We start from the raw sequence: 11,583 nt of genomic DNA on the forward strand, positions 1-11,583 counted from the left end.
ACAGTTAGTTGCAGTCCTCATTGAGGGCGACAATCATAATTGTTATTGAGAATGATCTCATTATAAATGGAGGATTATGGACTCCAGGCCTGAATGAAGGGGAGTTGAACTGCCTCCTTTGGTGTGAAGCCGTCCTGCTGACCGTGTCCTTCACTGTCCAGCCAGAGGTCAGATATTAATCTGATCACTTCCTCCCACACGCTGCAGCTCTTTAAATGTATCGGTGTTGCTCCAGGTTTAATTTGGCTCCCGACGCTCTGCCTGCTCATATAAGGACCGGAGGACCGGCGGCCCTCGACCTGCTCTGATCTTCATGGCCGTCTGAGCGCAGATGCTGAGTCGGCACGTTATTTTCAACATCCAGCCCTTATTAGTCTGTGAAAACAGGACATGAGCTGGACGTCCTCACCTGGAGGACAGACGAAGCAGGTTGACAGCAGGTCACCTGATCAGTGCAGCTCTGCAGTCGTAGAGCTCTCTAACCTGTCAGTCAGTCTGTCAGTGCTCGTCTCTGTGTGTCCCTACGTCTCTGTGTGTCCCTACCGTCTCTGTGTGTCCCTACCGTCTCTGTGTGTCCCTACCGTCTCTGTGTACCTACCGTCTCTGTGTGTCCTTACCGTCTCTGTGTGTCCCTACCGTCTCTGTGTGTCCCTACCGTCTCTGTGTACCTACCGTCTCTGTGTGTCCTTACCGTCTCTCTGTGTCCCTACCGTCTCTGTGTCCCTACCGTCTCTGTGTGTCCATACCGTCTCTGTGTGTCCCTACCATCTCTGTGTGTCCCTACTGACTCTGTGTGTCCCTACCGTCTCTGTGTGTCCCTACCATCTCTGTGTGTCCCAACCGACTCTGTGTGTCCCTACCGACTCTGTGTGTCCCTACCGTCTCTGTGTGTCCCTACCATCTCTGTGTGTCCCAACCGACTCTGTGTGTCCCTACCGTCTCTGTGTGTCCCTACCATCTCTGTGTGTCCCGACCGTCTCTGTGTGTCCCTACCGTCTCTGTGTGTCCCTACCGACTCTGTGTGTCCCTACCGTCTCTGTGTGTCCCTACCGACTCTGTGTGTCCCTACCGTCTCTGTGTGTCCCTACCGTCTTCTACTGTCCCATGTGTTCATATGTCTGTATGTCAGATGACCTCTCCTGCTGCACTAATATCTACCTATGGGCATCAATATAGTTACCTTGACCTTGACCTTGACCTTGACCTTGACCTTGACCTTGACCTTGACCTTGACTCCTGAAGTCCAGAGAGTCCACAGATCAAATGTTCTGTTCAACAATCTGGTTTATTGGCCTGCAAATTGTTCAATAGGACAATTTTAATTGTTCTCTGGGTTTAATTTCACTTATTTCACATCGACCACAGAAACGTTTTGGGACTTTAGGTAGATGCTCCAAAATCTAACCTTAATCGGAGTAAATTGCTCTATAATCTGGATTAGAGGAGGAAGATGCTGTATAATCTGATGTCAGAGGAGGAAGATGCTCTATAATCTGATGTCAGAGGAGAAAGACGCTCTATAATCTGATGTTAGAGGAAGATGCTCTATAATCTGAAGTTAGAGGAAGATGCTCTATAATCTGATGTTAGAGGAAGATGCTCTATAATCTGAAGTTAGAGGAGGACGTTGCTCTATAATCTAACGTTAGAGGAGGACGACGCTCTACAATCTGATGCTAGAGGAGGAAGATGCTCTATAATCTGATGTTAGAGGAGGAGGCTGCTCTATAATCTGATGTTAGAGGAGGAAGATGTTCTATAATCTAACGGTAGGGGTAGAAGATGCTCTCTAATCTGGATTAGAGGAAGAAGTAGCTCTATAATCTGGATTAGAGGATGACGATGCTCTATAATCTGATGTTAGAGGAGGAAGATGCTGTATAATCTGATGTTAGAGGGGGAAGATGCTCTATAATCTGATGCTAGAGGAGGAATATGCTCTATAATCTGGATTAGAAGAAGAGGATGCTCTATAATCTGGATTAGAGGAGGACGATGCTCTATTATCTGATGTTAGAGGAGGAAGATGCTCTATAATCTGATGTTAGAGGAGGAAAATGCTTTATAATCTTATGTTAGAGGATGAAGATGCTGTATAATCTGATGTTAGAGGAGGGAGATGCTCTATAATCTTATGTTAGAGGAGGAAGGTGCTCTATAATCTGGATTATAGGAGGGAGATGCTCTATAATCTGGATTAGAGGAGGCAGATGCTCTATAATCTGATGTTAGAGGAGGAAGATGCTCTATAATCTGATGTTAGATGAGGAAGATGCTCTATGATCTGGATGAGAGGAGGAAGATGCTCTATAATCTGATGTTAGAGGAGGAAGATGCTCTATGATCTGGATTAGAGGAGGAAGATGCTCTATGAAGAGCTCCAGAAGGTGCTGCAGCGGTCTTACGTAGATGAGGCTGGAGAAGTATCTCTCCCGCAGGTTGTGCAGGACGGAGGCCTCGTTCAGGAAGGTGAGCGCCGCCATGTCCTCCACCTTGCTGAACTTGGGCGGGTTCATCTTCTGGATGTCGTCCTTGTTGACCGAGGCCTTCTGGCCGTTGGAGAGTTCCACCAGCACCTTCAGCGGGACACATCACATCCCTGCTGCGGCCATCCGGAGTGGTTTCAGGGTGTGTGTGGCGGCGCGGCGCCCTACCTGCTCGCCCTTCTCCTCCACCACGCTGGCCTGCTCGAAGCCCTGCCTCTCCGACGGGATCCACACCATCTTCTTGGCGGCCCAGTCGGCCTGAGCCAGCCCGCTGTTCCGGAAGTCGTTCTCCAGGAACAGGTACTTCCCGTCGTCTGGGGCCGGCTCCGCCATGTCGGGGGGGTCGGGGTCGGCGGGGGCGGGGTCAGCAGCAGGGATGCAGTGGGCGGGGGGAGGGGCTGGTCCAGAGAGGGGGCGGCGGCAGTCTTGACGGGTCCGTCCCTTAAGGTGAAGCTTCAGTCTGCGAACAGACAGACGTCACATCTACGACACGCAGACAAACAAACAAACAAACAAGCAAACAAACAAACAAACAAACAAACAAACAAACAAACAAGCAAGCAAACAAACAAACAAACAAACAAACAAACAAACAAACAAACACACCCCTTCCAGCTCGCTTCTCTTCTTTTGTCTCGTTTTCTTTGAGGAACAAAGTTGGTTTCAGCTTTTTATTTTTTTTACTTCTTTTCGGGTTCTGGACGTTTCCGTGGTTTGGGATTCTGATGTTTATCGGACATTTAAAATTAAACAAACCAAATGTTGTTTGCAATTTCTGCAGCTTGTTTTTTTTTCCAAATCAACGTTTTTTGCTACATTTTGCATTTATCTTGCATCTTTATAGGATTATTGTGTATTTCTTTCTTGCATTGATTAGTGGTGTATTTGTTGTCCCTTTAGCATTATTGTGTGGCCATATGTGATCTTCTCCATCCTTTTACATCATCATGTGCTCAGTCTTTGTCTTTCTGGGGTGATTTTGTTGCCGTGAAGTCGCATGTGGATCGTGTTCCTTTAACGTTGTTTCTCTTCTCCATGACTTCAGGGTCATTTCAGTTGATCCACGTCGCCACTTGATGTTTTTTTTGCATTTGCATTTGCATTTATCCTGCATGTTTTCTTTGTACTTGAAGCTCAGAAATCTTCATAACATCATCAGTTTTCTTCAGAAAGTCTCAGCAGGCATCAACAACAGGAAACCTGAGCTCAGTGTGTAAAAACTAACAGATCCTGAACAACAGATCCTGAACTGGGCTCTAAAGCTCTTCATGCTCCTAAACTGACACACAGAAAACCTGCAGCACCTCTCTTCTGCACGACAACACTCAACTGTGAGTTTAAATTCAGGTTTCATCTCGACAACAACTCGGGCGACAGCTGCCAGAGCAGAGACTGTCCAGGTTTACACACCGGGTGAGGATGTTCTCACACGTTACTCCTCACAGATGATGAGCAAAGTGATGAAAGTCAGTCTGGGTCTGGTCCTGCTTCTGGACGGCTTTTCTACCTCTTCTCCCTTCAGCTCCAGAACTCCACAACTCCAGAACTCCAGAACTCCAGAGCTCCAGAGCTCCAGAACTCCAGAGCTCCAGAACTCCAGAACTCCAGAGCTTCAGCGCTCCAGAACTCCAGAGCTCCAGAACTCCAGAGCTTCAGCGCTCCAGAACTCCAGAGCTCCAGAACTCCAGAACTCCAGAACTCCAGAACTCCAGAGCTCCAGAGCTCCAGAACTCCAGAACTCCAGAGCTCCAGAGCTCCAGAGCTCCAGAACTCCAGAACTCCAGAACTCCAGAGCTCCAGAACTCCAGAACTCCAGAGCTCCAGAGCTCCAGAACTCCAGAGCTCTAGAGCTCCAGAGCTCCAGAACTCCAGAACTCCAGAGCTTCAGAGCTCCAGAGCTTCAGAACTCCAGAGCTCCAGAGCTCCAGAGCTCCGGAGCTCCAGAACTCCAGAGCTCCATAGCTCCAGAACTCCAGAGCTCCAGAACTCCAGAACTCCAGAGCTCCAGAACTCCAGAACTCCAGAGCTCCAGAACTCCAGAACTCCAGAACTCCAGAGCTCCAGAGCTCCAGAACTCCAGAGCTCTAGAGCTCCAGAGCTCCAGAACTCCAGAACTCCAGAGCTTCAGAACTCCAGAGCTCCAGAGCTCCAGAGCTCCAGAGCTCCAGAGCTCCAGAACTCCAGAACTCCAGAGCTCCGGAGCTCCAGAACTCCAGAGCTCCATAGCTCCAGAACTCCAGAGCTCCAGAACTCCAGAACTCCAGAGCTCCAGAACTCCAGAACTCCAGAGCTCCAGAACTCCAGAACTCCAGAGCTCCAGAACTCCAGAACTCCAGAGCTCTAGAGCTCCAGAGCTCCAGAACTCCAGAGCTCCATAGCTCCAGAACTCCAGAGCTCCAGAACTCCAGAACTCCAGAGCTCCAGAACTCCAGAACTCCAGAGCTCCAGAACTCCAGAACTCCAGAACTCCAGAGCTCCAGAGCTCCAGAACTCCAGAGCTCTAGAGCTCCAGAGCTCCAGAACTCCAGAACTCCAGAGCTTCAGAACTCCAGAGCTCCAGAGCTCCAGAGCTCCAGAGCTCCAGAGCTCCAGAACTCCAGAACTCCAGAGCTCCGGAGCTCCAGAACTCCAGAGCTCCATAGCTCCAGAACTCCAGAGCTCCAGAACTCCAGAACTCCAGAGCTCCAGAACTCCAGAACTCCAGAGCTCCAGAACTCCAGAACTCCAGAGCTCTAGAGCTCCAGAGCTCCAGAACTCCAGAGCTCCATAGCTCCAGAACTCCAGAGCTCCAGAACTCCAGAACTCCAGAGCTCCAGAACTCCAGAACTCCAGAGCTCCAGAACTCCAGAACTCCAGAACTCCAGAGCTCCAGAGCTCCAGAGCGCCCTCCCTCCATCTGCATGGTGCCACTCACTCCTTTCTGCCGGGTTGAGCCTGGTCCTGCAGGTCAGCGCTGGACTTCCACCTGCCGCTGAGCAGGAGGCAGCAGGAGCAGAGGAGCAGCAGGCCGACGATGAGAATCAAAGCGGGGAGCTGCCATGCTGGAATGCCCATGTTTGGCCAAGCCCCCGGCGCTCCTCAGACCTCGGGAGCCCAAAGAGGGATGCTGGCGCTCAGGGGGCGGACTACCTTATAAGGCGGTGGCTCCCGCGTGTCCAGCCAAGCTTACCGTTTACACCAAAACGCCGGCAGGTCCCCGGCTACGTCCATGTGTGGCTCGGGTCACCGCCATGCTCTGCAGGGGTCACTTCACTTTGGATGAGGCAAACAGCCACATGACCCCCCCGCGGTGCGACTCCCTCCACCTCACTCACTACATCCTGAGCTTCAGGAGCAGACACGAGGACAAGGAGCTGCTCCTCCTTCACACACAGATTGAAGCAGCGGAGACTCACCGTGCAGAGCTGCAGGACTCATGGCAGGTGGACGAAGGATGATGAAGATGATGCGTCCTTCCTCCTGCGTGGTATTTAAAGCCCGCCGCTCCACCTGTGGGAGGAGCTCCAGCCAATTGGCCCCGCCCACACAGAGCCAAATATCCAATCGGAGGAGCCCCAGTGAATTAGCCCTGCCCTATCAAAGCTAGGCCGTTCCAATCAGAAGAGGCTCAGCTGGGTAGCTCCGCCCCCTCAGCGGCAGACATGGTTTTTGATGCGGGAGGCGAGAGTAATCTGAGTAACAGAGTAGATTTTTTAAATTTGTTTTAATATTTATTTGATTCAGACTTAAAGTGAAAGAATCAGAGCTGCTCACAGAAACTATTATCCACTCTGAAGCTGCAAAAGTAATCTGATTACATGATTAATGTCATGATGACAACATTTTCTGTGTGTGTGTGTGTGTGTGTGTGTGTGTGTGTGTGTGTTCAAAATGCTTTAAAAGTGCTTTTTTGTACTTGATAGCATGTCAGAACTTTGTTTTTACTTTTAATTGAGGAAAGAACTCCAGTCAGAGTCAGTCCTTTTACCAAAGTATTTTTAAATACAGTGTTTAAAAATCCTCCTGTGCAGCATTTTAAAATGGTTACATTTATTTATAGCGCAGCATTCAGACACAAGGAACGTCACAGTGATTTACAAGGAAACTAAATAAATAAAATAAGCGTTGCTGTGCAGCCTCCGTCAGAACATTAAAAATAGTTTACGCATTTAAATAAATCAGCATTTTGGCATATGGTTAAAATAGGAAATAGCATGTTTTAATAATTCGAAATATTGTGGGTATTATTTTTTTTTATGATTTTGTGTGACTGAACACAGAAAGAGTGCAAAAAAAAGGTTTGACATGTTGTTGGGAATGTGAACTGGATAAAGGGGGACATTTTTGCATAAGTGTTGTTGTTGTTTTTTTACACAGATGTCAAATTTCTCACTTTACTACATGCAGTGTCTCGTGAGCGGGACTGTGAACATATGACCCCCACCACGCTGACCGGCTTGCGTCGTTTCCATGGTGACGGAGTAAACAATCGGGCACTCCGCTGGGAGAATCTAGTTTTGTTTCCTCAAGGTAAACACTTTTTCCAGACTTTAAATGACGTCATTTGATCTTTATTAAGCTGCCTGCTCGCTGGCAGGTGTGACCCGTCCCAGAGCTGCTGATGTCGGCCCCGCAGCGTCCGGACTCCCCCCGGGCCCTCCAGCACTCCTTCACCGTGTTCCAGGGCTCGTCCCCGGAGGACGTGTCCCACGCCCGCCAGTTCTGGAGCTCCATGTCGCTGCGGCCGCCGCTCGAGTCGCGCCTGGTGTCGGCGGACATCCACCAGAGGCTGCCGGTGTCTCGGCCCGGGGTCCGCGGCCGCAGGCCGTCTCCGGCCCCGGTGGCCGCTCTGGAGCTGCAGGGGGAGCGGAGGAGGTACGAGGCCATGGCCGACCGGAGGAAGGAGATCCTGGCTCTGCTCGGGAGGCAGAGGGAGCGGAGGATCCGGAAGGAGCAGCCGAGAGAAGCCGTGAGACCGAGGAGGAGGAAGGAGGAGGAGGAGGAGGAGGAGGAGGAGGAGGAGGAGGAGGAGGAGATGGTCAGACAGCTGCAGTAAATCTGCAAATTACTATTATTAGTAAATAATGGAAACGTGAGATTACAAACAAAAACACTGTTTGAAAATACTATCTGTAAAAAAAAATACTGTTTGAAAAAATGATAGCTAGATAGATGGGAGGGAGGCTACAGGGTTAGGGTTAGGGTTAGGGTTAGGGTTAGGGTTGACCCTAACCCCCATGCTTGTGGGATAGACAGTAGATATTCTATGGGGTCAACATGTGGGACAGGACAGTGGTCTCACGCTGCAGCAGCTCGCTGAATAAAAACTCCAAATGCATGAAAACAAGCAGTTTTTCTTCCACACTCCTGCGCAGCTTGTCCGTATGGGGTTAAAGAAACCTGTCGGCTCGTAATGAGATGAGCTACGAGGAGCTCTTCCTGTCAAACCCAGTTATGTTGGACTGTTACCAAGTTTAGCAGCAGGCGGCTTCACAGCATCATGTAAGGTGAAGTGAAGCCAGATTCCAGATGTCCAGGGGAGACGGCCCGACCATAATAGGATAAGAGGAGACTGCTGACTGTTGACTTTAGCTAATTTGGTTAAAGTTTTCAAAGCGGACGAAGCACACAGAAGGCCCCTGCTCCAGAAACCCTCCTGAACCCTGATTGTGTGTGTAATTCGCCCTAAAGTGGCTTTAAACGGGATCCTCTGTCCTAAACATCTTCATGCAACACCCACTGTTCCTACGTCAGGCGTTCCTGACCTGTGGAAAACACATGATGGACAGGTGTGGGACTGTAGCAGGGAAACACATCAGGACACAAAACAACCCGGAAACACGTGAAGAATACTCACAGAGTCAAAAACAACTACGAAGACACAACAACAACTAACAAAAAAGACCACAAACTCATACAAAAACCACAAGACTACGATGGATAAACAACAACAAAAAGAACACGCACAAAAAAAGACTACAAAGTGATGTGACGCAACAACGGAGCAAACATAATGATTCAAAACAAAACACTTCCAAAAACCTCAAAACAACATAAAAAAGACCAACAACAAAGAAATTACACAACATCTACAAAGACATTCACAACAATTACAAAGAGAAACGAACTACAGTAAACAGACACAAACAACACCAATAATACAAATAAACACAAGTTAAAACAATATAGACAGAAAACAAACAAAAAGAGAATATAAACAACTACAAACACAATACAAACAACACAATGAAACGATACAAATAAAAGTAGAAATTCAAAACAACCACAGTCACAGAAAACAACAGACACACAAAGAAACAAGGGAAACTTAAACATGGAGACTCGAAGCTTCATGATCTGATTGTTGTAATGATAAAGACCTGCCACAAGAGGGCGACAAAGGCTCATTCAATTACCAGAAGGTCTCTGAGGCGTCTGCTCTGGTGAGAGTCGTTACTGAACGGAGGAAGATGCTCTATAATCTGATGTTAGAGGAGGAAGATGCTCTATAATCTGATGTTAGAGGGGGAAGATGCTCTGTAATCTGGATTCGAGCAGGAAGATGCTCTATAATCTTATGTTACAGGAGGAAGATGCTCGATAATCTGGTGTTAGAGGAGGAAGATGCTATTTGCTCTGGATTCGAGAAGGGAGATGGTCTACAATCTGCTGTTTGAGGAGGAAGATGCTCTATAATCTGATGTTAGAGGAGGAATATGCTCTATAATCTGATGTTAGAGGAGGAAGATGCTCTATAATCTGGTGTTAGAGGAGGACGATGCTCTATAATCTGATGTTAGGGGAGGAAGATGCTCTATACTCTGGATTAGAGGAGGGAGATGCTCTATAATCTGATGTTATAGGAGGAAGATGCTCTATAATCTGGTGTTACAGGAGGAAGATGCTCTATAATCTGGTGTTAGAGGAGGACGATGCTCTATAATCTGATGTTAGAGGAGGAAGATGCTCTATAATCTGATGTTACAGGAGGAAGATGCTCTATAATCTGGTGTTAGAGGAGGAAGATGCTCTATAATCTGGTGTTACAGGAGGAAGATGCTCTATAATGTGGAAGCTATTAGACCTTCCATGAGTGTGAGCTGGTCTCACCACCTCAGTGTTCCTCCAGCATCGCAGTGAAGCTCCTGCAGCTGAAGGTGTAATAACAGGGTCCTGTGGTGTTCAGTGGGTGAAGCTCCTGCAGCTGAAGGTGTAATAACAGGGTCCTGTGGTGTTCAGTGGGTGAAGCTCCTGCAGCTGAAGGTGTAATAACAGGGTCCTGTGGTGTTCAGTGGGTGAAGCTCCTGCACCTGAAGGTGTAATAACAGGGTCCTGTGGTGTTCAGTGGGTGAAGCTCCTGCAGCTGAAGGTGTAATAACGGGATCCTGTGGTGTTCAGTGGGTGAAGCTCCTGCAGCTGAAGGTGTAATAACAGGGTCCTGTGGTGTTCAGTGGGTGAAGCTCCTGCAGCTGAAGGTGTAATAACAGGGTCCTGTGGTGTTCAGTGGGTGAAGCTCCTGCAGCTGAAGGTGTAATAACAGGGTCCTGTGGTGTTCAGTGGGTGAAGCTCCTGCAGCTGAAGGTGTAGTAACAGGGTCCTGTGGTGTTCAGTGGGTGAAGCTCCTGCAGCTGAAGGTGTAGTAACAGGGTCCTGTGGTGTTCAGTGGGTGAAGCTCCTGCAGCTGAAGGTGTAATAACAGGGTCCTGTGGTGTTCAGTGGGTGAAGCTCCTGCACCTGAAGGTGTAATAACAGGGTCCTGTGGTGTTTAGTGGGTGAAGCTCCTGCAGCTGAAGGTGTAATAACAGGGTCCTGTGGTGTTCAGTGGGTGAAGCTCCTGCAGCTGAAGGTGTAATAACAGGGTCCTGTGGTGTTCAGTGGGTGAAGCTCCTGCAGCTGAAGGTGTAATAACAGGGTCCTGTGGTGTTCAGTGGGTGAAGCTCCTGCAGCTGAAGGTGTAATAACGGGATCCTGTGGTGTTCAGTGGGTGAAGCTCCTGCAGCTGAAGGTGTAATAACAGGGTCCTGTGGTGTTCAGTGGGTGAAGCTCCTGCAGCTGAAGGTGTAATAACAGGGTCCTGTGGTGTTCAGTGGGTGAAGCTCCTGCAGCTGAAGGTGTAGTAACAGGGTCCTGTGGTGTTCAGTGGGTGAAGCTCCTGCAGCTGAAGGTGTAGTAACAGGGTCCTGTGGTGTTCAGTGGGTGAAGCTCCTGCAGCTGAAGGTGTAATAACAGGGTCCTGTGGTGTTCAGTGGGTGAAGCTCCTGCAGCTGAAGGTGTAATAACAGGGTCCTGTGGTGTTCAGTGGGTGAAGCTCCTGCAGCTGAAGGTGTAATAACAGGGTCCTGTGGTGTTCAGTGGGTGAAGCTCCTGCAGCTGAAGGTGTAATAACAGGGTCCTGTGGTGTTCAGTGGGTGGAGCTCCTGCAGCTGAAGGTGTAATAACAGGGTCCTGTGGTGTTCAGTGGGTGGAGCTCCTGCAGCTGAAGGTGTAATAACAGGGTCCTGTGGTGTTCAGTGGGTGGAGCTCCTGCAGCTGAAGGTGTAATAACAGGGTCCTGTGGTGTTCAGTGGGTGAAGCTCCTGCAGCTGAAGGTGTAATAACAGGGTCCTGTGGTGTTCAGTGGGTGAAGCTCCTGCAGCTGAAGGTGTAATAACAGGGTCCTGTGGTGTTCAGTGGGTGAAGCTCCTGCAGCTGAAGGTGTAATAACAGGGTCCTGTGGTGTTCAGTGGGTGAAGCTCCTGCAGCTGAAGGTGTAGTAACAGGGTCCTGTGGTGTTCAGTGGGTGAAGCTCCTGCAGCTGAAGGTGTAGTAACAGGGTCCTGTGGTGTTCAGTGGGTGAAGCTCCTGCAGCTGAAGGTGTAGTAACAGGGTCCTGTGGTGTTCAGTGGGTGAAGCTCCTGCAGCTGAAGGTGTAATAACAGGGTCCTGTGGTGTTCAGTGGGTGAAGCTCCTGCAGCTGAAGGTGTAATAACAGGGTCCTGTGGTGTTCAGTGGGTGAAGCTCCTGCAGCTGAAGGTGTAATAACAGGGTCCTGTGGTGTTCAGTGGGTGAAGCTCCTGCAGCTGAAGGTGTAATAACAGGGTCCTGTGGTGTTCAGTGGGTGGAGCTCCTGCAGCTGAAG

General features: G+C 49.3%; 1 protein-coding gene across 1 annotated transcript; it reads left to right on the forward strand.

The window, feature by feature from the left end:
* Positions 1-7,086: 7,086 nt before the first annotated feature.
* hoatz (HOATZ cilia and flagella associated protein) lies at positions 7,087-7,521 on the forward strand (the record flags this gene model as incomplete). The annotated part of the gene is made up of 1 exon (XM_080511075.1): positions 7,087-7,521. The coding sequence occupies one exon, from the start codon at positions 7,087-7,089 to the stop codon at positions 7,519-7,521; it is 435 nt and encodes a 144-aa protein (XP_080367201.1).
* Between the last annotated feature and the right edge of the window lie 4,062 nt (positions 7,522-11,583).

The sequence above is a fragment of the Blennius ocellaris genome (genome assembly GCF_963422515.1).
Source record: "Blennius ocellaris genome assembly, chromosome: 16".
NCBI classification, from domain to species: domain Eukaryota; kingdom Metazoa; phylum Chordata; class Actinopteri; order Blenniiformes; family Blenniidae; genus Blennius; species Blennius ocellaris.